The sequence below is a fragment of the Myiozetetes cayanensis genome, unplaced genomic scaffold (genome assembly GCF_022539395.1).
Source record: "Myiozetetes cayanensis isolate MyiCay16 unplaced genomic scaffold, myiCay2020 scf1, whole genome shotgun sequence".
NCBI classification, from domain to species: Eukaryota; Metazoa; Chordata; class Aves; order Passeriformes; family Tyrannidae; genus Myiozetetes; species Myiozetetes cayanensis.
Genome location: NW_026086604.1, coordinates 48,012,857 through 48,038,261, shown reverse-complemented (window position 1 = coordinate 48,038,261; position 25,405 = coordinate 48,012,857). Strand labels below are relative to the sequence as shown.

General features: G+C 35.5%; 1 protein-coding gene across 2 annotated transcripts in view; it reads left to right on the top strand.

Moving 5' to 3' along the window:
• LPIN2 (lipin 2) overlaps positions 1 to 25,405 on the top strand; it is a 43,800-nt gene that overhangs the window by 3,532 nt on the left and 14,863 nt on the right. Inside the window, exons 1-7 of one of the 2 annotated variants that reach the window (XM_050321580.1) lie at positions 5,271 to 5,651; positions 10,697 to 10,897; positions 14,002 to 14,097; positions 17,046 to 17,344; positions 20,594 to 20,701; positions 24,194 to 24,317; positions 24,972 to 25,293. In XM_050321580.1, coding sequence (XP_050177537.1) covers positions 5,565 to 5,651; positions 10,697 to 10,897; positions 14,002 to 14,097; positions 17,046 to 17,344; positions 20,594 to 20,701; positions 24,194 to 24,317; positions 24,972 to 25,293 — 1,237 coding nt within the window. In that variant the 5' untranslated portion in view covers positions 5,271 to 5,564. Of the gene's footprint in view, positions 1 to 5,270; positions 5,652 to 10,696; positions 10,898 to 14,001; positions 14,098 to 17,045; positions 17,345 to 20,593; positions 20,702 to 24,193; positions 24,318 to 24,971; positions 25,294 to 25,405 lie in introns of those variants that run through there. The other variant, XM_050321591.1, reaches the window with a different exon arrangement.

Genomic DNA, 25,405 nt, shown 5'->3' with positions numbered 1-25,405 from the left:
TTAGCTGAGGAACTGGCCCATTTCTTTATCCAGAGTGCTTAAATTCCATACCAGAAATGTAAATATGTGAAGTAATAATAGAAAAGCCTCCATTGTATCAGGTGACATTTTTGTGTTGGTCTATGTGGCTGAAGCCAGCACATGCTAAGCCGGTCTTAGGTGGTGTCATTAGGTTTACTCATCTTTTTTTAGACTGCATAACTGCCTCCTCAGGAAATGTACTTCTTCTGAATTTATGGTTATGAAAGGCCTTTTAAAGGAAATGTGTAAAGGATTCTTTGCAAAATTCTTTCAAATTAGTGCTTCCAATAAGGAGTTGTAGCTGAGATTCAATTAGAAATGGAAGTAATTTACTCTCACTTGGCTAACAATAGAATTTAATTTGTGATGTGAACTGAAATACAATGATTTAAAGAAAAAAAGTGGTGACTTTAAGGCATTCATTCCCCAAATGAAAAAGTGTGCCTGTAAGACAAACAGGAAATCTGTGAGGCCACTTTACAGGTTTGTCATGCCCCATATAGACAGTGCAGACACGCTGTTGTGTCCTAGGGGTGAACAGATCCTTTAGACAGATGTGATCTATGTGGTCATTACGTAATTAATTACATTACCTCAGTAATACAGGTAAGTTGGGTTTGGACAGGTGAATGAGTAAGCATATGCCACTTTGCTCAGCTATATCTAATTTTTCTGTTCCCAGCATCTTAGGTAAATACCTTTGTGTGGGAATTCTGTAAGACTAGGATTTTTACCCAATTTATTAATAATATGCAAATTAATTTTTTTTTTTTGGTATATATACATCAGTTCAACAATATGGAGAATCTATCAAGTAAGAAAAAGGTTTCTTGATTATGTATACTATATTTAGAACTTTTTGGATATTTCATAGATGTATTTCTCAGAATAAGTTTTATTTCTCCTTCTGGTCAACCTGAAGATATGTACTGGTCTCAAATATTAATATTCATATATCCATTCTAAATGTAACCAAATTGTACATCACTAATAGATCAGGATATATTTCATAAGTGCACACGTGGCTATGTTCTTTTGCTTTGACTTCTAAATCCTGGAAGGTTGCAAGAAAATATGAATATACCTGAGGCATACTGTGTGCCTGGAAAGAAATTTTGTTATATTGAGAAAATAGGGAAAGGGTTCTCTCATTAGGGAAATGCGTAGTGCTTTTTAAAAACATACAGGAAAATCTTCATCTGCTTTCTCTCACCTCATGCAAAACTTAGATTGATGGAATTTCTGTTCAGAAACATTGGTTTCTGTGTTGTGTGTCTGGAAATAAGTTCAACCAAGGATGATGCAGCTGTGGAAGAGTCTGTGTTGCTGGAAATACATCCATCCAAGTGTGGCAGGTGCTGGTGTTGCATATGCCTGTACAGATTCCAAAGGGCTGTACTCTTGGATTAGCCAGCTACGTTTTTCAGTACTTCGAAAGAAGTTAAGGTCTTCACATGCATAAGAATATTTTGTGTGCATGTAACCTAAGTTTCTGCTTGAACTGATAATTTTAACAGTAAAAATCAATTTATCAAACTTTAAAGTATTCTTTGTCCTCACTGACGTTCTTTTGTTAACAGAAAAAAAAGATAGCTAAAAAAATTAAAATGCTCAAATTAATATCAGGACAGATACCATAACACTGAAATCACATGATTCTTAGCAGATCATACAGATGTAATTGTTGACATATTATGAAATGGCCAGCTCCAAATAAACCGCAGACTTCCTTTCTTGATATCTTTCTTTTCCTGGTGATAAATTAGTACTTAAGTTGCACTGAAAAATACTCTGATTTGAATGACTCCTGATTTCACCTGACAGGAAATTTGGAAGGCATTGAACATACCATCTTGTATCTTAGATGGAAAACTAGACATTTGATTTTATTCTTTTTTGACCACCACTTTAGTGAACAATACATTGCTTTTGTATCACTAGTGTTCCTCTAACATCTATTAACTGCTTTGATTCTTGTACCATGCTATTATCACTTGTGACAGGGCTTTTTTATTATTTTTTATATTTTGGGCAGCAGGGAATTGCAGGTAAAAGCAGGTAACACTGCCTGCTAGTATTTTTCAACATTATTGAGCAGAATTTCATTTTTAGTTGCATGTAATTTGCTAAAATCAGAAAACATCATTCCAGGGTATATTTTAGCTTCCTTCAGCTTTTATATGGAAAACTTTAGCAAGTATATTCACTTTTTTTAACAAGCAGTGACACTTTGTTTGTTTCCATTCCATTAGAGGAAAAACTTTAGCTGTTTTCTCTTAGAAAAATTCTTGAGTTGCTTTCAGAAGGGATCTGAGGCAGGTGGTCTTCTGTTATTCATGTCTAAGTTTATTTTGGTAAAGTTATGAACCTTTGAATTGGGTTTAAAAGTCCACATTGAGAATGGATAGACTTTTGCACTTAAAAGTATCAGAGATGTTGCATTGAATGTGTTTTAGCACAATCTGGAATGAGCAGAGCTATATTTCCAGTTTCAGTAAGCAGATGCTTCACACCAGGGCTAGGATCAAGAACTTGGAGACAGGAAAGTGGTTTTAATTTCTACAGGAGAATTGGAAACCCCTCCACTTGCACCCCATAGACATGAAAATAAACAAGTGGGTGGCATTTTGGAATCAGTTGAGGGTTGGGGAGAAATGATCTTTTTCAATATCAGGATGGGGTGTGAAACTGAGAACTGTGGTGCTTAAGTCTTGGTTGATAATAAGTAAAATTATGAGGGACAGGATGGGGTGAAGGAGACAATTGGAACATTAATAAAGGTTGCTACTTGTCCTATCTATTAGGATATGTTAATTAGAGAAAGATTTAGTCCATTCATCTTGGCATATTTATTGTGATCTATGTGTGAATTGGGATTATGTGCTAATAGAAGCTGATGTCTTTAGGATTTCTGCTTCCTTCCTTCCTGAACTTAGAATGACATGTACCAGTGAAAGTCCTGTATGGGGAAATGTCCTGTAACCTTTTTTTGGCCACGTTTATTCTGTGGTTCCTATACAGTACAATCAAATCATTAAAATGTGGTTTTCACAGGCACATAGAGCTTTTTTTTAATGATCATCTGGGGTATGTAAATCTGATTTGCAACTACAAATGTAGCCTATTGAAGCAATGTTTTGAATATGCAAAGAGGTAAATAAAGGAGGGAAAAATCTGCAAAATCAAGCTCTAACTATGCTAAACCCCCCTGTATTTTTAATTTCTAATCTGACCTGAATTTTCTATTGCATAGTTGAAAAAAATACTCCCATTTCCAAAATACTGTAAAACTAAATGAAATGCAATCAAATAGAAAAGTATATTTTAAAAATGGAATCATATTTCCCATCAGGGATTTTGACTAATGAGCAACAGGATAAAATATGTGGAATTACAAAGAGCAGATCAAAAAAAGACCATGGCATGGTGAATGATCTTTGTCAGCAGTATTAACTTGCATAAGGCTGTTGGAAAAACTCCTGTGTGCTTTCTGAGACTAAACCACAGTAAAATCTACCTACACCAAAGAGTTTCTTTAAGCTTGCTTGGAAAAGATTGCTTCCCAGACTTCCAAATTTGAGGTATTTGCTTTTCAAAACTGAAGCTAATTTTCCTGTGCAAATTGTAGCAAGCGTGGGTAGAGCCCTTCTCAAATCTTCGTTAGCGAAGCCTAGCCATGAATGATGACTGTAGTAAATAATATAGTAATTAAACTAACTCAGCAGGAGTTATGTTTTATTTACCTTAATAATATTGAGAAATAAAAGAGACTAACTAAATGTGCAAAGCTTATTTCCTGCCTAAATCTTACCTTACTGCAGTGACCACAATTTTATCTGTATTCTATTTTCTAAAACACGTTTAGAAGCTTTGAGGAAATTGATGTCAGTCTGAAATACTGAAAAATATGGAAATTGAATAGATATCTTAGAAAATTGTACACAAAAAAACCCCCAACATAAAGGTTGGTGAAAAATGTTTGAAAAGAAGCACTGGTTTACAAATCTGCTTTCCATTTTGCTCGTAACTGTGTGTTTTATACAGTGTTTTAATGGAGCACACATGATGAAGGAATGATGAACACACAGGGGAAATTTGAGTGTGTCTAGTAATTCTTAATATCCTTTGAAAATACTTGTGTTTACTAACAAACCAATAGTTTTTCCTGTAAAGAGCCTCGTTAAATATGAGCTTACTCGGTGTATGGTAAAGGGCCCAGAGATTGTAGCAGTTTATTGCAACCTTACTGCAGATGTAGCAATCTCAAGACTCAATTTAGGAGCATCGAGACTGATTTAGTTTTGACTTTGAGTGTAGTTCATTAGTTATTTTGGAAACGTACAAACCTTTTGGTTTTATCCAATAATGTGATTCATTGTCCTTGCATCTGAGTCTAATACATGAATTTACTTAGAGGAGGATAGAGTGAAGTTAGTAATAGGGTCCTAGATTAGTTTTTCAACTTGTAATTCTCTGCAATGTTCTGAGCAGACACTCCATAGCCCCCTGGAGGCGGGAAGGAGATGCTTGGGTTTAGAGTAATGAGAATGTGCCTATGTTGAGGGAATATTGATGGCCCTCAGAGAGTGTCTCTCCCATTCAGGGGCAGAATTGTTTCCTTACACTACTACTCTTTCTCAGTTATTTCAGCTATCCATTATATTATTTAGAGAATGACATTTCACAGTTCCTCAGATCAAAAATTAATTCTTGTTCTCAGTCATAGAGCTAATTATACAAAAAGCTTGTATGTATTGTCCACATGCTCAAATTATGCTGAGTTAACAATTCAGTTTAAAGAAAGCAAGAAAATTTTCACAGGAAAAGAAGTTTATTTTGGTGTGCATTGTTTTTTTTATGGCTAAGTATAAACTTGATACCAGCTCAGTTGTCTCTTTACTAATATAATGAAGTTTTGAAAAGGGGGGGAAAACAGCCCACAGACACCAGACCTTGAAATGTTGTCAAATTTGTTGTGTCAGACATGACTGGCTGCTGCAGTGACGCAGAGGGAGCACATGGAGAGACAGGAGACAGTCTTGAATTAGGTGCGCACAGGCTGAACTAGGACTTTGAATGTTCTACCAGTGGTAGAACTTACAGCAGTGGGTGGGTGAAAAGTCTCCAAGTGAGCTATTGTAGACTTTACTTAAGAATCATTAACTAAATCCCTGTTTTCATGAGGAGCTTCAGCTGAAGTCATGTGACATGATGTAAACCAAGATCATTACCTATCAGTGCAAACATATGGCAAAGTCTGCCCATGTTATTACTTATCTCAGAGCGCCCAAGGGGGCTGTGACATTTCAAGCAAAGCCTATTGGTGAGGAAGTTTCTAAGTGAACTTTCTTAAAGAAGCACTTCCTTTTTAATCATAGTATTGCGTGGGAAAGGATATCAAGCCGTTTTCTCTGAGAGACCAGAAGATTTACATAATTTTTCTGCTTCTGTGGAGAGAGAAGAAATGCTGCTATGACATTCTGTTATGGCTGTAATTTTTGCATTTACCTGTATTGTGGAAAGTTAGTTCCCTGTTTTCTGAGATGTATTTCTCAGAAAAAGATGTTGTTGAAGATGACTCCAATAGAAGTGATGCTGTTGCCCATGAAAAGGTTCCTTCTGGAATCTTGGTGAGTGTGATAGATTTATTGCTAAGTAGGGGTATGTAATTTCCTGTAGCACAGTTTAAAATTTTAAAATTGACCACCTATATTTAATAGTATATATAGTATAGTGGAAGACTTTAGTTAGACATTCAACAGACTTACTTTGTTTCCCATTTTTGTTTCATGAGTGCTCTGTGTGGTACTAGGAGAAATCCTAAAACCCCAATTAAAATCTTTACTTAGAAGCAAAGAGATTTTTGTTGAGTAGACCTGATGCTACAGTGGTCCTGTTTGAGAGGGTCATTTTTCCCCCCCAGTCTTTTCTTGGTATTAAATAGAAACTAGTAGAACACTTGCTAAAGATTTTCTATGCTTAAGGAAAGCTTCTGCCTCATAAATCTATAGACATGCAAATATAGGCAAAATTAGATAAATTGAGGTAAACCACTGCTGTGCATGGATTTTATTTTGTTTTTCTACCTAAACTCTTGAAAGAAATACTTCTTTGCTGCGTACATCATGTGGCATTAAACTATGTTTTAATCCCTTGAATGTATCTCAAAATAAGTGGAATGTATGAATATCTTCTCTCTTGTAAGATAACATCTGCATTTAAATAACTTTTTTCCAGTGATTGTTAAAATTCATGCCCTCTCAAACTGTAGCTCTGTAGAGCAGTCTGATAGTTTACCTTTGAGTAACTTGCATTTTTCTTTTTGTGTTGTCGAACTAGGGATTTGTAGTATTCATATTCATATGGATGCACTTGTATAAAAGATGTTGGCTTAAAGAACAAAAAATGCAGATTACCATTACTACAGCAGTATTCCAGATGCACAGAAAACACAAATTTTGGACAAGCTTTTGATTATATCTTGCCCCTGTATATGGATATTACTGAATAACATTAAAAAATTGTTCGGGAAAACATGTTGGTCTTGGGGCAGCCAAAATGACATCTTTGTAAATGGTACAAAAATATGATTCCTATCCACAAAACCTCACACTCAGGTTTTGTTAATGTAAGCATTTCCTGGTAATGAGTTTTGAAAATTCAGCTGTCTGTCATGTTGGGCATGTTAGATACTTACTCTGAGGTGGAGTACTGTTTAATCATAATTTCTGAGAGCCATTCTATTCCTTGTTGCTGTAACATGAGGAAGTCAAACAGCATATGCAGGGTTAATTTTAGTTTAACTGATTTGAGTATTTTACAGATGAAGGAACAGAATTTTAGTTATTGAACTTCTGAAGTAGATATTTTCTTATTTTGCATTTAGTTTTATGCTCTCAAAAAAAGAAGACAAAAAACCAAAACAGTTTCAGTTTCTGTCTTTTGCAGTGTAATGGCTTCTTGCCAGAAAAAAAATATTTTTATGATATGACAGAGAGATTCCTTTCCCCATTTCAATTACAGCTACACTTAGCTTAGTAGTATTAACAAATTCAGCTATTAGAATTTTTGCAAACAAAGGTAGTATTGGATAAACATTTAAAAAAACAATCTCTCTGGAGCCTCAGAAGTCACAAAGAGTGTTTTTATGCTTTGAGACCTCTGGTATTCATAGCCTTTTAATTTGCTATTGGAAAAGAATAAGTAGTAGTGAGCTGCATTGACTTTAGCTTTTATTCAGAGTTCTGAATTTGACTGCATCAGGCAGCATATAGACTCTGGAAGCCAAAAGAAATAAAACTTAAAAGCTAAACAGTATTGTGAAATACTACTGCATTGCCCTCTCTTAACTTGTCTTTTCCTTCAGGCTTCCGTCTTGAATTTCAGAGCTGGAAATCAACATGCTTTTTAGGTTCTTACAGCAAGTTATGAAGGCATACTGTTCCCTGCTTTCAAGGGAACATTTAAGAAATGTTTATTAAACATGAAATAAATAGTGTTATCAAGGAAACACTTTGCCTTACTAGTTATTCTGTGATCAGGCTATTTCTATTGCATTTCCAAGAATTAACACAATAACACTTTACATTGTTCCTCTCTAAAGTCAGATTCAGTACTGCTGACAACTTTTCCCACAATATACAGTAAAATTTAAGAAAAACAAACCCAAACAAAACCCAAACCAAATCCTAACCCCCAAATTTTAAAATCTCCCAGCTGGAGCTCTGTTGGCATTTGAGATAAAATCGAATGTTTCTCAGGTATGTAGTGACGCTTCATTTCTATTGGATCATTTTCTTGTTACAGTTTGAACCTTCTTATATAACATGTTTATCTTGCAAAGTGAACCATTATGTTAAAAGCTGAACTGCAACCTGATAAGCAATAATGTAGAATAGTTTATTACCTTTATCTACAATTTTGTTTACTGACAATGTACAAAACAACAGTTGCATTAAGACTTGGATCATAGAAAGCTTATTTCCTAATAAGAAATGTTTGTAGTACTCAGTCGGTTCAAAAGTTCATAACTTTTGCATATGTAAGAGTGAAAAAGTTATGAACTTTCACATGTGAGAGGTTATTCTGTTTATATATGATCATAAAAGTGGCTGTGCTGTGAGCTACAGAAATGTAACTGATACTGCAGAAGAGGTAATATTGCTACAGGATATTCTTACTACAGGAAAGCAAGAAGATATGTAAAATGGCTGAATACTTTGGTCTTGTGTAGTTTTTTTGGTCATCTTCTGTAGTTAGACAAGATCAGTTAGCATACATGTGAGAAAAAAACTAGATTATTTGTCATCTGAACTCAGTTCTTGGCAGATGGTGTGAAATTAAGAGCTTTTAAAAAGTCACTACTTAAATCATAGAGAATTCCTTGCTAATGTCCACTTCTCAAATCCTGTTCATTGAAATGAAATCTATGGATTCTATTAAGGACTTCTATTCCTGATTGTGTCAAACATTTCTTTTAACAAATTCAGTCTCCTGGGTGACATGAAATCAACTTTTCTTTGTAAGGTAATACTATAGATCGCTCTTGGAAGAGGCCAAGATGTAGCCATGAGTGATTAATGACAGTGTGTTAGAGATTAAAGATGACTGTCATTTGGGGGGAAGATTAATTGCTTAAACAGTAAAATAGAGATATTGCTACCTCTCTGTCTTGGGTTACAGTTTCATAGATGCAGCAAATACCTTTCTCATCAGAAGGAAGATGTTCAGTCCCCTGCCTCAGCCTCCCTTTTTTTTCCTAGCTTTGCGGTGCTGCTCTGTGCTTCATGACTCTGGTGTTAGTCATGTTCTTCTTTGTGAGCTAATCTATCTTATTAACCCACTGAAACAAACAGCAACAGCAACAACAAAAAGGTAGACTTCTACCAGTTATGTTAGTGAGTTAAAGTCAGCTCATTAAAAGGGGCAGATGAGGAAAGGTTGAAGTAAGACCTTCCTTTTTTAGCAAGTGAGCTATTACTTCACTAGCAAGCAGTCAATTTTATAGTTGTACAAGAAGCTACTTAGAGATGAAATTGAATTAATGACTAATGTCGATAGAGAATCCATCCTGCTAATCTCATTAGTCACTCAATGGCAGTCTGTTCTTTTTATCTTCATTAACCCTATTGTACAAAACCTGTGGGAGAAAAATTCTCTAGCATGTTACCTAGCATAGTAATTCTGTGGATAGTTTTAAAACAGTTTTAAATCTGTATTGGAAGACCCTCACCTTCCTTTGTAAGTCTTGTGAAGAGGAAGGAATTTTTTTTTTCAAATATATAAATATGACTGGGTAATGTATGAGGAGCCTGAGATGGAGAAAAATATTTCTGTAGCTGCTCTAAGTGTATGAAAGTAGTTTTAGATTTCTTGCATGTTTACAATCATATTGGTACTGTTAGATGCCACAAAAGTAGCATCCTTTTGAGTGAATGCAAAATACCCTACTTTACTGTAAGAAAGACTCTGAAGGCTCAGAACAGAAATAATTGATTAATTACCTACATAATGAAAGCAGTATGTCAGTAGGAAGAACTCTTGTAATACAGTACAATTTTGTTTAGAGGCATTAGGAAAAATCCTAAGCGGTGTTCAAAGACTAATAAAAATAGAATAGCATGTCTACAGTGAGTTTCTTTGTCTATTTTTTTTTCCTAGAAATATTATCCCAAAATAGACTTTTTACAATTTAAGTCTTGATACGTGTTCAGCATTTTGTGTCTTGCTTGTTGGCAGTTGCTCTATGTTCTCCCAAATAATATCCTTAACTTCACAGGCATGGGGTTGTTTGGAAGTTTTTGAAATAAGCTTGTAGCAGTCTTTTTGGGTGAGAGGCAGAAGATGGTAGAACGAGAAAGGGTTGCACTCAGGTTTTGATTAGAACATTTTCACAATTTTCCCTCCTCTTTTATTAAAACTGATGTTCTGAGAAATCTTTGTACGTTTCCTTACTTACTGGCAGTCATAGTTTACATTGTATTCTTAGTCTGAAAAACCTGCACTCATTCAGAATTCATTCATTTACTGAAGTATTTCTTATGGATTAATCAGAATATTCAATAAATGATTTTGTGCTCTTGTTTATCCTGTTTGACTATAGCCTAATCTTGTTAATATGTATATTTCCTCTCTCCCATTCTATATTTTAATAATTTCTCCAAGGTGACTCAGCCATTTTTAAAATACAGAGCTGTAAAGGAAGAGTTTCATGCAGTATGCTCTACCTAAGTTTTCCTGACTTCTAAGATTTTTTCACATCCTTGTGTACATTTACCTCCATTTTCAATAAAGGATCAGTTGTATTAAATAGGCAGTCCTCAGAGAAAGAATTTTTCTTTTTAGCTTATTTGAGTTATTGAGCAATACTTAGCTCTAATCTTTGAGGTTTGAAAATGACATGGTTCAAAATTTTGTTTAAAATGTTTAATTAATCATAGATTCAAGTTGATAAACTATTAAAAATAAGTTTTATAACTCTGGAGACTTTTGCTAATAAGAGAATTAACTCAAAGTTTGTTGATTGTTGAAGACAAAGAATTCGTGTAAAGTTTGTTACAGATAAAGTAATTGAAAAATGACATTGCACATCTATTTAAATGGAGTTTTTTTAATTGATTTCAAAAAAATTTTAATGTGTTTTAAGTTTACTTATTTTTTTCTTTTTCTTCCATAGTCTCAGACTATGAACTACGTAGGACAGCTTGCAGGGCAAGTCCTGGTTACTGTGAAGGAGCTGTACAAAGGCATTAATCAGGCAACCCTTTCAGGATGCATTGATGTCATTGTGGTCCGGCAACAGGATGGCACATACCAGTGTTCTCCTTTCCATGTCCGATTTGGGAAGCTTGGTGTTTTGCGCTCTAAAGAAAAAGTGGTAAGTTCAGAAAGTGGGCCCAAACAAAGTTTTGCATACCAGTGCGTTCTCTTTTTTTCCCCTCTTCCTTCCTTTCCCTCCTCCCAACATTCCAAGTTAGAAGACCAATTTAGTACAGAGCAGTTGCTCATATATTCTGTACAGAGTGGTAGTTTTGGAATGCAGAACAGAACTTGTGCTAATCCAAGGACTCTGCAAAAAATACTGTGAAAGAAAAGCTTTGACAACTCTGGAGCTTTGCAGAAAGACTAATACAAACATATAGACTTCACAGCCTTAAACTGTTTACACGAAGCTATTTATTTACTTATTTAAATATGCTGGGAAAGAAATGCTTAATGCTATTTAACTAATTCCTGATGTAAGCAATTCTTTTTGGAATGTCTAAGGGACACATAGAGCATATGTTAAGTGTTGGTGACCCATCGTAAATATTACTCCTTGTTAGCTCTGTTCAAGGCTGATATGCAGTAGAAAATGCAGTTATTAATATCCACAAGCAAATAAAAAAGGGCACTGAAACTTCATTCCTGTGGACATGTTTGTAAAAGAACCTGGTACAATTTACTGTCCAACCAGCTTGAGATGGTGGCACTACTCAAGCAGATTGTCCTGCCATCCCTTTCCCATAGGCTTTGTTAATCAGGGAGTGGGTTGGATTGGGTTGTAAATTTGATGGGAAAATGGACCTGTTGTGGGGGAGCTTTACTGGTCAGTAGAGAATACTGTGTATGGCAGTGTGGCGTGTGGGTGTGCTACCAAAACGTGGATTGATTTGAACAGAATATAAAACTGCAGAATTATATGCTGCTTTTTAAAAGTAGTTAATGACCACTGCAGGAGGCTACCCCCATCTTTATATTTTGGTTGCAAAAGGAAAATAAAGTGTGGGGTTTTTTGTTAATGGTCAATACTGGGAGTTACATGCATTAAAGTTGTACGTTTATCATAGTAACACAGGCTAGTATAAAGTTTTGTGTTTAATTTTTGATTGATTCCCTCTTGCTAGTGTTTTTCTTAATGAGCACGCTGATGACAAAGAATTGATTTTCCCTAACGGTTCTGTAACAGATTATATTACAGTTTTCAACAAGGTGGTGTTTCAAGAGGCAGTGTAGCTGTACTTTTTCTGGTGTCTCAGCAAGAGAGATACCCTTACAACATAAGTGGTCTGAAACTTGAGTTTGTTAAATGTCTTTAATTACACTTTTGAGTAGCTGAACCGAATTTGAGAGGATTTCCTTCTGGATACCTCTAAAAAGCTGTTGGATAGTTGCAACATCTACTTTTGGTACATGCTGTACTTGATTTTCAGTGCAGTTCTCAAGATTTGCTTGTGTGGATGACTGCTGCTTCTGGCTCCCTCCATCCTTTGAGTTACCATTCATACAGTTCTCTCAATAGTCAGTTGAATGATTGTTCTTGCACTGTGTATGCATTTTTCTCTGGCATATTACGAGGCCAACATCAATAGGTAGTCTTAAGATGTACAGGAGCACAAAGTATGCATACCTGTACTTCAACTTAAGACATATATTGGTCTCTAGAAAGCAGCATGAGGTATAGGTGCTGAAAGCAGAGATGTTTGTCTAAATCAACATAAAAAAAAGGGGTTTGTTTTAAACTCATGATGCTGAATTGGAAATTCAAGAAAATATTTTAAGAATAAACAGTGTCCAGTAGTGAAATAAATTTAATTTTCAAATCAAAACCATTCAGTTCTTTTGGGCAAAAAAGAAAAGCAGTTATCTTAAGAATTTGGGTATAATCCCCATGCATATTTGGTTATTTACCTATTATTTACCATCTCCCATTACTTGGTTCCCTTGACTAATGGCTTTATTTTTATAAATGGGAGAATAGTGGAGCAGATTAGGATACATGGATACTGTCTTTCATAGCACTGTGGTGGTATGTTTTGGTTTTTTTCTTGCCAGTCCAGATGCTAATCTTAAAATTAGTTCCCTTTTGGTTTTGACTGTCCATTTCCTGTCATGGTAATTGACTATTAACATGAATTCACATCACAATATTCATATCACAGTATGAATTGGCTTGGGGTATAATTTCTTTTTATGTATTGTTAGGAAATTAGAACTTGAGTAGTGTATATGTTGGATATCTCATAGCAATAACAGTCTTTAACTTGGTCTCCTTTTTTTCTAAATTATGCATAACCTGAAATGTCATTGGCATTTGCTGCAGTGAGGCAAGTCCATTGTGTTTCTACCTGGCATGTATTACATTATTTTTAATTAGGTAGGCTAAATGCAGATATGCAGATACCATTAGATAAGCAGATTTACAGAAGAAAATAAGGTAATTTTTATCTGAAAATTGAACACATTTGTTTTGGAAAAATTTGCAATGGAACTTACCAGGATAACCAAGATTTCATAAAAAGGAGAAAGTAAAATAGTTGTACATTGGTTTTAAAAAGACATTTGTTTTTTCTTTTGTGTTATACATGTGGTGAGGAATAATCTCTCCCACCTGTGCAATGTAATCTAAGTACAGTACCTTTTTAGGATAATAAAAACATTCTTCTCTGACAAAAGTAGTATGGTTGCAGAAGGGTTGTGGTCCTCTTTCATATCCCCATTAACTTATGAGTGGGAATATCTGGAACATTAACTGAGCTGCAGAAGTGGAAAGTCTCTATCAGCTTCAAACAAAGCCTGCCTCCAGGAGGCTTCCAGGTGGAACTGTTGGTATTCAGGATTCAGATTCATACCAGGCCCCAGTTCAGACTGAGATTTAAATGTATGAACAACCTCAGTCATGCTTCCATGAAATAAAGACTATATCAATGATTATTATTTATGCTTCTAGCTACCCAAATTACTTGAACAGATTCTGTCCTTATGTGTTTTTAATTTTTTACTTATTTTTCTTGTTAGGTGTTAGAGCTGTCTGCTAGGAGCATGGTGTATTTTGCAGGTGAATAAACTAAAGACCATTTTTATGACAGACTTATTTTAGAAAGCAGAGAGAGGAGAGGCATGATTATATAATGGAGCAAAGTTTACTCTGAGAGCTAAGTGGGCCATGAGGTCAGTGCTTTCCCCGTGATGAATTATTTACAATAAATTCTCTTTCCACAGATTGATATAGAAATTAATGGTGATGCTGTTGACCTTCATATGAAACTGGGTGACAATGGAGAAGCTTTCTTTGTACAAGAGACGGAGGAGGAAAATGTAAGGGCTTTGTGCTTGATGACTACCATGCAGTATTATTACTAAGTAATGTGTTGAAAATGCTTAATTCAGTGTTGTCAATGTTATATCTTCTATGAAATCTAGATATTCTGTGACTGAATTTAACATAATTTTCATTTGCTGCCAAGATGTTTGATGGTTTGTACAATTTTGCTACCAGTAATAATAATGTAACGAATTATTTTTATTAGAGCATTTTTCGAAAGATGTGTTGAATTTTTTTATTTTGTTTTAGTTTATTCATTCTTATTGACTGAAGTTATTCTGATTGCAGTGTCTTACAATAATTTTTGCCTTAAGTTCTTATAGCTGGTGCTACTGGTCTCTGCTAATAAAGGTAGTCTATTTTTTGACATATTTTTCATTTGTATTACAAGTTTTTGCCCTTTTTTTATCACCATTTAGCAATAACAACTTTGACTTGAGAATTCCTCTTGTATTATTATACAGTAATTAATTTCCCAAGAGCCTATTGCAACGGGAAGCTAATGAGCCTCTGAAAACCAGGAATAATGGGTTTATTTTCAGTCTGATTTCCTAAGGATATAGGAACTATGTAATCACAGTATTGGTCAGTCCTGAGCATTGCTTTTCATCACTTTTGAATCTGTTGGCATTTTTCAGCAAGACTGAAGGAAAGAAGTTCTAAATACAAAGCTCCAAAAGGTTTAATGAATGTAGTCAGTTAGAAGGGGGGGGGCGGAAAATGTGTCAGTGAAGTTAAAGATGAAGTGTTAACTTCCTGTTGTTATTAGGAGTCAGACTTTTCAAGGAAATGAACTTGATCCACTTTTGAGTTTAGGGTGCTATTTGTTTACTGTGAGGGATCAGAGGAATCTCTCATATTGAAAGGAGTTAAATATAATTTAAAGTGGAAGGAGAAAATAAGCATTAAGACCCAAAATGATAACTTGGGGTAGGGATTTATAACATTTAAGCAAAAGGAAGGTTGGGTTCTGTTTTAGCATACACCATGATTAAAATAAAAACTGAAAGCAGATTTTTATAGATGTAGGCTGTCAGACATTGGTGGGAACTGATCAGTCTTATACCTTTCAGAAAGCCAGGGTGATAACCACTGCCTTTGCCCCCAGCACAGTGTTTCTCAGCCAGTTTTCTTTTAACTTTTCCTGAGGATTCATTTTAGGTGCTATCGTTTTTTTGGAGGTTTTTCACAATGAAAAGTCTGTGTGTCATCAGTGCTGTATAAAGCTGTGTTTTGTTCTCACTTCATGGTACAACCAGTGGAACAAAATTGGGTCTGTAATTCTTAACTCAATGGAAAAATTGAATTTAATATTAAATAACAACAGGTCAGGCTTTGAACACATCAAAACTATTAGCAGTGCTCTGGCTGTTTCTGATCACAGTGTAGTTCCTGACTAAGCTTCTGCATAAGAGTCCTGTAAAGTAACAGGCATCTTGTAATTACTTCTATTCTAGACCATGAAATTGAGTTCCATAACTTTCTCTCTTCTCTATGCAAATTCCATTCTCTTCTACTTTTGTTCTACTTTGTCCCTTCACAGTGTGTTTGTTTCAGTCTAGATGTCAATGCCTTTTAAGTTTCTTGTTATGATGCAAACAAACCTAAAGCTAAAGCTTTTCCTTCACAAGGGTTGTAATTAGTTGAAGGTTGGTTGGTTGTATGTTGGTTTTAACCTGAGTACATTATAGCTGAGTTTTTCTCTTTGAATGATACTTTACATAAATAGTGCCTGACATGGATGACAAAACTGAATACACTTTCACCAATTTTGTGGGTAACACTGAACTGGGAGGAGATGTAGACCGGTCAGAAATAAGAGCCATCACATAGAACCAACTTAGCAGACTGTGAGATTGGACCAACAAGATTCACAAGATTTAACCAAGATACATGTGAAGTCTTGCATATGGGTTGGAAGAATCCTGCACAGCAGTACAGGCTGGGGTCTGACTGGATGAAATGCACCTCTGTATCACCTGGCTGGCAGTGTGTCTTGGAAGCAGTGAAGGCAAATATGTCCCAGGCTGCATCAGCAAGAGCACAGCCAGCAGATGGGGGTGTCCTGCTCAGCTTAGTGTATGTTAGACCAAATCTGGAACACAGTCCTGGTCTCCCCAGTTCAGGAGAGATGTGGAAAATTGGAGGGGTCCCAGTGTAGAACCAAGTTGATCAGAGGGTTGGAGAAATTGATATAGAAACAAAGGTTGCTGTAACTGGTTGTGTTGAGCCTAGGGAAGACTCAGGGGGATCTAACTGCAGTCTTGCACTACCTGCAAGATAGTTAAAGAGCAGACAGAGGCTCTCTTCACAAGGATGCCTAGTAATAAGGTGGAGCAAAGGGCATAAGTAGAAAATTCCAGATGGGTATAAGAAAAATCCTTCACTGAGATTGAGAACAATATAACACAGGAGTAGTTGTCTTAAGAAGTGATAGACTCTCCCTCACTGGAAATACTTGAACTTTGGCTTTACAAAGTCCTGGATAACCTAACCTGAGGCTCTACTTTCAGCAGTACATTGGACCAGATGATCTCCAGATGTCCCTTTCAACCTACACCTTTCTAACAATCTGTTTCAAAATAAACAGCAGTGGATTTAATTAGCCTTTTTTTATTAACACATTTGCTAAGCATGGAACTGGTGTGCTCAGGGGCAGATAATTTCAAAAACATTCCACTGACTGGATATTTGCTTTGCTGGCAAAATCAGTTGTTTATGTCTGATACTGTAAGAATACTAATATGCATTTTTCTGAACTTTTTGTAATCACTGTAGTGAACTTGATTCCTTTCAGGATTTCAGCTTCATACCATTGGACTGCTGTATGATTTTGTGTCCAAATATAGACACAAGCATTACTCTGTAGCTGACAACTATCCTGTGTGCACAGAACAAAGTAAAAAAATACCCTATTCTTCTTTTTTTTTTTTTTTTAAAGGAAAAGGTTCCTGCATATTTGGCAACATCTCCAATACCCACTGAAGACCAGTTTTTTAAAGACACTGACAATCATTTGAAATCAGTTGAAAATGAGAGGACATGTGCAAACTCAGAAATTCTACACTCTGCGGAAACAGAGACTGTATTCACACCAGGTTCTGTGAAAAAGAAAAAAAGAAGAAGAAAGAAATACAAACAAGATAGCAGGAAAGAAGATCAGATCTCCTCTACTGGGACTGAAGAGATTTTCGAAATGGAAATCAGCTCAGATGATGAAAAAAGTGTTCAACCCCTAAGGTAAACTCTCAGATAGTTGCTGAATGCTTTCACTTTTATCGCTGAACATTTGAAAGGTGACTTGTACATTTCCTCCATGCAAGCAATGCATGAGTTTTGGTAGGCTCTGACTGGGCGTTTCCTCAAGGAAACAAACAAAATTGCAAAACAATATCTTCCAAATCTTTACAGAATCCTTCAGGTTGGGCCATTTTTTAATGAACATGAAATGTAGTAAAGCCCATTCTGGTAAAGAAGTGTTGTTGCAATCTGTTGTGTCACTGAGAAAGTTCCAGTGTCATTTCTCTGATGAGGTAGAGTGATCTTCTGGTGTGTTTGGTAACCTCCACATAAACTGCAGTGTGGAATGCCTGTAGTACACCACATCTGAATTTGACTTCTCTCTAAATTGAAGTGTTAAATGTACTACTGTCTGAATAAATTCAAGGTCTGGTCTGGGAATTGCAAGAAGGTTTGGGTGTAAGAGAATAAAGTATAACTGAAAAAAACTCCTTCAGGGTCTTCAAAGGAGTCTCAAATTTAATAAGTACCATCCCAAAAGATTAGAGGAACAGGAAAACATGAATCTGTTATCACACCTATATCTAATAAAACACAACAAACAAAATCTGGATTTGGGATAAATGTTTTCTAGAATGTCTGTGGTTTTCTTAGTTCATTTGCCTTATTTTTTTACTCTCATATTTATGTCAATGGATTGTCATTTAGATATTCACTGCTCTGTTTAAGTCTGGGAATTGGCATTCTGTTTGGTTTGAGGTTTTTTTCCTTTTTTTCCAATGTAAGAAAAGGAAGACCTTTGCTCAGTCTTCAGTGTGTGATTATTAAGGCAACAATAACTTGTCATATTGAAAACGTCAAAAATAAAAAAAATCAAGTACAGGATGAAAGAAAATATAACCCATGAATCATTTATTCTTTATGCAGTGTATCGTTACAAATGTATGAAGCATTTAGCCATGTCATGCTGTTTTCATCCAGTGTATAGAACTCTTAATTGCTATTCTGGCAATTATCTTACTTGGACTAGAGATGAATAAAAAATTGCAAGTTTGACCGAAGTGTCAAATGTTTAGTCATAGCTGAACAGATCATGATCCTTCCGTAAAGGTTACTCTGGTTTTATTTTTTGGTAGCCTTTAGAGTGAAAGATTAAAAAAACTTTTTATTTGTAGGCTACATTTTTTTCACACGAGTAAGCAGAAACAGCAGTAGAAAGGTATTATTGGACACAGAACAGTCTTAGTCTGAAAAGAAGATTTTATAAAAGAATGCTGTTTCTTGTGCATAGCAAGTAAATGGAGTGAAAAAATATATTGTAGTGGTGGAGGCTCAGAGACAGTAGATTTGTGGCTCTGTGTCTGTGAGTGGAGTTCATTTACTGTCATTCCAGTGGGCTGCCAAGGCAGGAAATAAAGTGCCTTGCAATAGGCAGACACTTGTTTTCTTTCCAGCTAAAGATACGGTTGTGAAAGCGTTCATAAGATTTCTTTTCAAACTGTGTGGGTATGTAAGGTGATACCAGTGGGTTTTTTGTGTTTGGGATTTTGGTGGGTTTATTGCAGTGGTTTGTTTTGGGTTTGTTTTTTGTTTGTTTGTTTTTAGTTATAAATGTGTGGCTCTGAAAAAAAAAGAAGATAAGAAATAGAAATTTAACTGTGATTAGACATAGCTTCAGATTTCAAAGTGAAACTAAGAAAGGAAAAGGGAGGCTGATGCTCTGAGAGGAAGGTCAAAAATTCAGTCACAGGTGCAAGTATGCAATGCCTTATCTAGTTCTGTTCTTATAAAGCAGAAAACAAGCTGTTTCCTGTTTCTTGGGGAAAATCTATTTCCAAGTGTTTATCGACTTTTTTTAAAAAATATGTCCTTTGTGTTTTTCAACTATGGTTTAGATATGTTAGTAGTGCTGGATGTACATAAAGTAATACCAGGAGGACTGAGATTACAGTGTGTATAACTCAGAAACAGAGCTCATTGTTTCTCCGGTGCTAAGTACAACTTGAAGTTAAGCATACTGATTTTTCCCCTCTTATTTTCAATAATCTTCAATTGCATTTGGATTTTTAAGATTGGTTTATGAATACATAGGATGTACAGCCTCTGCAGTTCTCATCTTAAGTCAGGATACATCATCATGTTTCATAAGAATACTATTACAGAATAAGAAGTGGAGCTACGGAGATGTTTTTAGAGTTCAGTATTTACCATAGTATAGATGTCTTACAAATAAAAGACTTGCGTCTAATGGACTGTGTTGAGTAAGCACGTAAATTCTAAATATTTATGTATTTGATAATGACAAAATATTTTCTTTTCTCCATCAATAAGAGAACTGAGCATTAGCATTCCAAAACAAATCCAGTGCACCTGTGCTGGTAATGGAATACAAATATTTTTTTCTTTTTTCTTTCATAATAATGGCTTAGAATAATTTCTGTTGCATTTTGTACTCAAATTCCAGGCATATATTCCTTCTGTTCTTATCCACTGTTTAGCCATGATGTCCTTGATCTAAGCTCAAAACAAGTTAGTTGTGTCATGAGAATAGCTATTTATTCAGTTAAATTCAGAAAACTGTAAAAAGATCTGAAGTCCTTATAATGGTAGCATTTAAAAGAGACTTCTGTGTAAAATACAGTGCACAACTGCTCAATGGGTCTTCATGTTGATTGGTTTTGGGTCTTTGTAGATACTGAGTAGACTTTCTAGTGCAAAACAAATACCACTGTTCAGAAAAGTACAGTATTTCTACCTACTTGTTGTAGCTGATGTTAATTTGTAAACTCTTGGGTAAATCATGAGGCTAGTACCTACGCCTGATTTCTTACTGGTTTTAGATTATTACATGTGCATTTTCAAACTACCTTTTCTGTTTAACTTTTCCAGTGATTGTGAGATTCACATAGTAAAGGCCATGTGTAAAAATGTTTATTTGTCTTTGTACTGAGGTAATATTATCTGTAATGTCATTTATCATTACTCATATAGAGTAATATCATGTATGCTATTGTGATTTCTTCAGTATTAACTTATAGGAGCAGTAGATTTTAAACATGCAATATTTTCAAGTAGTAATAGTTTTAAAATAAATTTTAGGTTATATAAAGGAGTTTTGCAAACAATAAATCCCTTTAAGCTATACACTGGTGTCTTTTGATTTTGGATTTTTAATAACATATATGTTATGTAACTTTTTAAACTGAATTAGTAATGCAGATTTTTTTATTGTCTTATGTATCTCCACAGAGGGTCATCAAATTCATCACCAAAGGGTGAAGAGCAAAAAGAATCTTTGATTTACCACTCGAAGGACCATTACCCCTTATCTGATGGAGACTGGTCCCCTCTGGAGAAGTAAGTAATTTTGTCATGTCACCATACATATAATGATGAATAATTACTAAAAAAAAAAATCACTGTGCCTTTTTATTCATTTTCCCCTCGATCTGTAAAACTATCAAAATTGCTTGACTTTTGTGATACCAAATGCAACATTTGATACTCATTTGAAACTTTGGGAACTTTTCTCTCTACTCAATGTATTAAAAAAAAGATGGTTTTATTTTATCATTCCCCCTCCAATGAAAAAGAACCCTTTCTTATTAAAATTCATTATTAAAGAAAGAAATTGTAGTTAGTAAGATTTCCTTAGGTTGAGAAGGGTATGGAAAACAAGTATGATCCCTATGATCAAGCAATACTTGATGTGCGATAAAGCAGAAGTGTTGAGTATTTAAGGTACATATTGCTGTTTGAAGTAATCCAAATTGCTCAAGGTAAAGCTAGATCCTAAATCTGAATCTGTTCCGTTTCAGAACAGAGGATTAGCTAGATACTGGAGTTCTGATATCCTTGATTATCCAGAGATATGAAAATCAGCATCAGTGGACTGTGGAGTCTTACAAGTGGCATAATACAACTCACCAACTCAGTTTTCACTGTGACAAGGGCACTTTTGTTTGTACACTCACATGCACTCTTCAGTTTCTGATGTTCAGGCCACTATATTCCTGTTGTGTTCAGTTTGTAGATTTTTCAAGGCTCACCCTTTGGATTGCACAACTCCTAACATCAATATCTATTTGCACAAGATAGCATTATGTCCTTATGTGGTAGTACTTGAGGTAAATTCTATCTTTTGTGAATATTTGGCATACAGGAAAGAGCATCCATTTCGCACATAGCATGCAAAGTAGTATCTTGATTCATCTGAACTCTTCAGTAAATGTGTGGTTCTACTGCTTCTCAGCTTGATACATTCACAGGGTCAGTGAGGATTACTGGTTATCCTTCTGTGATACCCAGCATTGCTTGTTAGCTACTCACTGCTCAGGTACCTGTTCTTCTGTATCAATAGAGGGTAGTCCAGAATAGAAGAGATCAGCCTTCAGAAAATACTTTTTGAAGTGCATATAGTCTCTGCTTCAGGTGTTTCCATGGCTGTGGTGTCAGTGGAGGCTGAATGTACCAGCCCGTGCTTGGTGCCTACATATTCCCCCAAGTGCATGGCTTGTTAATGAACAGATGCAGTTGGACAGGAAATCCCATTATCATTCCTTTTTGTTTTGGGTTGACAACCACATCCTCAATTATACTTAATGAGATGTAGTCTTCAAATGTTCCCCAAAGGTTTGTGGTTTATGACTGAAAAGAAGTCACTGTGTTTAACCCTAAGGATTGGTATTGTATGGATTATATCACCTAGATAATTGTAGCATAGAGGCTGATACTCATTTTCAGTTTATAAAACTACTAGCTAACATAGCTATATCTGGGATAGATGATTCATACATCTGTTTTTGTTTACATATTTAGAGGTTAGTCTGCTCTAACAACTTATGTGTCATGTGAGATATACCTAAGGTCTTTATAATTTGGGGGGATTTTTTAACAGAAAGCTACCCAGTAGAGATTGCAGCGTAACAGAAAAATTGGCAATTTTCCTTTCCCTCTTTGAGGAGGCGGTTGGGCACAAGTGGGTGCATGAGCCATCTAGGAGAAGAGAAATTTTGCATTAAATTATTTCTTCTAAGCCATCAAAGTAGGATTTTATAATGTAGCTGTTGTACAGTGAAAGAGAACTGAGAGGTGTTAATAACCTCCTTTTTGGAGATCTGAAAAAGCTAACTGACTTTTAATTGAGGTTAGTTGTTTTCAGAACCCTTGCAGGGACCTCAGGGAAGATGATAGCCTAAGTCTTTTCCGTGAGGACACTTCTGTTTGTCCTAATAAGATGAAAAGCATAACCATTAACTATTTAATACATGATACCATCAATGTTCTTCCTGTTTTAACAAGCAACGTTAGCATGACGAGATCACTATTAGAAGCTTGAGCCTTTTGGCTGAAGACTTCTGCCTGAGAATGACAATGGAAAACTTATTCTTTGGGAAAGTGGAACAGACTTATGGTCCCAAAGCCCTGGCATATTTAGTTTTTTGCACTGAATACTGCTGAATATTAAGAATTAGGCTTAGAAATAGGTTAATATTCTACATGGCTTCCAGTTGACTTGTGATGTTGGCATGTAAGGAAAATTAGTTCGTATTGTTCCTGAAAACAAATATGACCATGTATTTTCATCAGTCTGTTACTTTAAATAGGCTCTTCTAACAGTACAAATAACGTCATTTCTCTAGGACGTTGTTAAAGGAGAACTGAGGGGGGAAATATCTAGATGGTTTTCTCTCTGTGCCCCTGAGTAATGGAGGCTGGAAGTTGACTGTGAGATGATGAATTGCCACTGTAGATTTGTTTAAATGTCCTGATCGCTTGGATTTTGTGATGTCCTCTTAGAGCAATGTGAGGGATTCTTATTGTCTGGATTGTGATCTGATCTGAGTAGTGTCTATTTTTGCAGTCTGAACTGTGATCACAGTTTAGTGCTGTATGATACTGTAAAACCTGAACTCCACAAACCTCCAGAAAGTTTCAGGTAGTGCATTAGGTATGCACTATATGGTAGTGCACTAGGTAGCTAATCTTTGCAGGACTTTTGTAAGGAAAAAAACTTCATAAATTAAATACGAATGTCAAAGTATAAAATGAGCAGCAGTTCAATAATATGCAATATAATTGCCCTGTTCAAGACAGGGCAGACTTGGACCTGTCCCAACGTTAAATGCTACTTCAAAACAACACCTTGTGTTTCCTTAAGTATGTAAGATAATAAGAGAAAAATTATTTTGAAATCACTCCTTTCTAGCATTTTGTAGAGAGTTCTTCTGGCTGAAAAGTAATCTTAGCTAAAGTAAATTTCATAAGTCTGTTTCTGATTTCTGGATAATAACCACTGTAGGAAAAATAGGATGGATTCTAAAAGGTCATGTAGTGCAAACACATCTGAAGGAAGTTTTCAAGTAATCTTTCCCTCTCCTAAGTTATCTTACTAAATTTTTTTTTACCCTGCATTGGGAATTGAGGTTGTTTCATACAGTTGTCTTTTATTACTCAATTCTTGGCACAGCAAGCTGAAATGCTGTATTTTTACAAAGGTGAGGAACTTAAAGCTAACTTCTCTCTTTCTTTTAGATAAACTTTTTTTATTTTACTCTTGTTTTGTTTGAAAAATGGAACATGGGCTGAGAGGAGAGCTTTATCTGCACTGCAGATATAGTGGAGGAATCTGTTTAGTGTGATCACTATGTAAGTCCTTTAATGTGATTTTGGTTTTAACCTAATTTCTCACTGTCTGAAAACCCTGCTGGGCTTCTTGCCATGTTGCCAAATAATTGAAGCTCTGTTAAGCTGTTGAAAACTCTACCAACAGTAGCTGCACAACAAATGCATTTTAAACACTGTAGCTTTCTTTTTTTTTGTTTTTTTTAATTCTTGTTGATTTGCTAGCCCTTTCTCTGAGCAAGTCTGCCCTAAAAGCGATTCAGAACTAGAAGTTAAGCCTGCTGAGAGCTTACTCAGATCCGAATCTCACATGGAATGGACATGGGGAGGATTTCCAGAATCAACAAAGGTAAATTATTTATTGTCTCTAACTTTAGTGAACTGAGTTTCCGCTGGTCTAAAATCCTGTCCTAGGAGAGGATTGGAAATCTGCTGCTGTTCTTTGGAATGATTCTGCTGAAATGGGAAAGTAGCACCCCCTCGTGGCTGGCAGAGGTTCGGCTTCGTTGAGTTCAAAAGCTGCTCAGCAAAGTTATTCCAGAAAACCTAACCCTAAAAGTCTGAAAAATTTTGAATTTTTAGTTAGAAACGGAAGGAAAAAACTTTAGAAAATAATGTCCTTTATTGCTGAGTAAGTTCTAGTTCATTCCAAAAGAACTGTAGCCTTGGTAGAGTAAATGTGGTATTTTTAATAGGACAGCTGGTAACAGAAGCCCTGATATATGTCCACATTTATGCTTTTTTCTTGCTATAATTTGGTCAAGTCAGCACTTCCTCTATGCCAGTTTCTATGCTGAACTTATAAATAAACTAGTATGAAACTTTTGTTGCAGGGAACTTTGCTAATACAGTGGGACAGGTTTTATCTTGCTAAAATATGTGCTCAGATTTTTTTTTTGATTACCTGTGACCAGGACTTGTACCATGAATACAAGTTTAATGTTTAGAATAGAATAAAACAAACAGGAAAAGTGAAAGGATTGACTAGGCTTTTGTTTTTCAGATAAGCAAGAAAGAGAAACTGGAACATTGCAAAACAGCTACCATTACTCCATCAGAGAAGACTCATTTTAGGGTCATCCTCAGCTCTGATGAAGTTGAAGATGATGATGATGTGAAAGATTCTGTCTGTACAGTACTGAAACCTGAGCCAAGAACTCATCCTCTGCTTCAGCAGATGGATGTTAAAGATTCTCTTGCTTCTGCAATCGTAGAACCGCAAGCTCCTTTGCCAGTAGATGCTGATCATCATTCCAGAATGTTGGTGGACCCTTTACCAGAAACAAAACCAACAGCAAAAACCGACTCTCCTTCAAAAAAGAAAGGTATATAATAAAGCTGTTGATCCCTGCCTGCTGTATGATCTACCAATTTTGAGGCCACAGTGGAAAAAGTATAAATAGACCTTTTCAGTTTTTCCTATTTAGGTCTTAATTG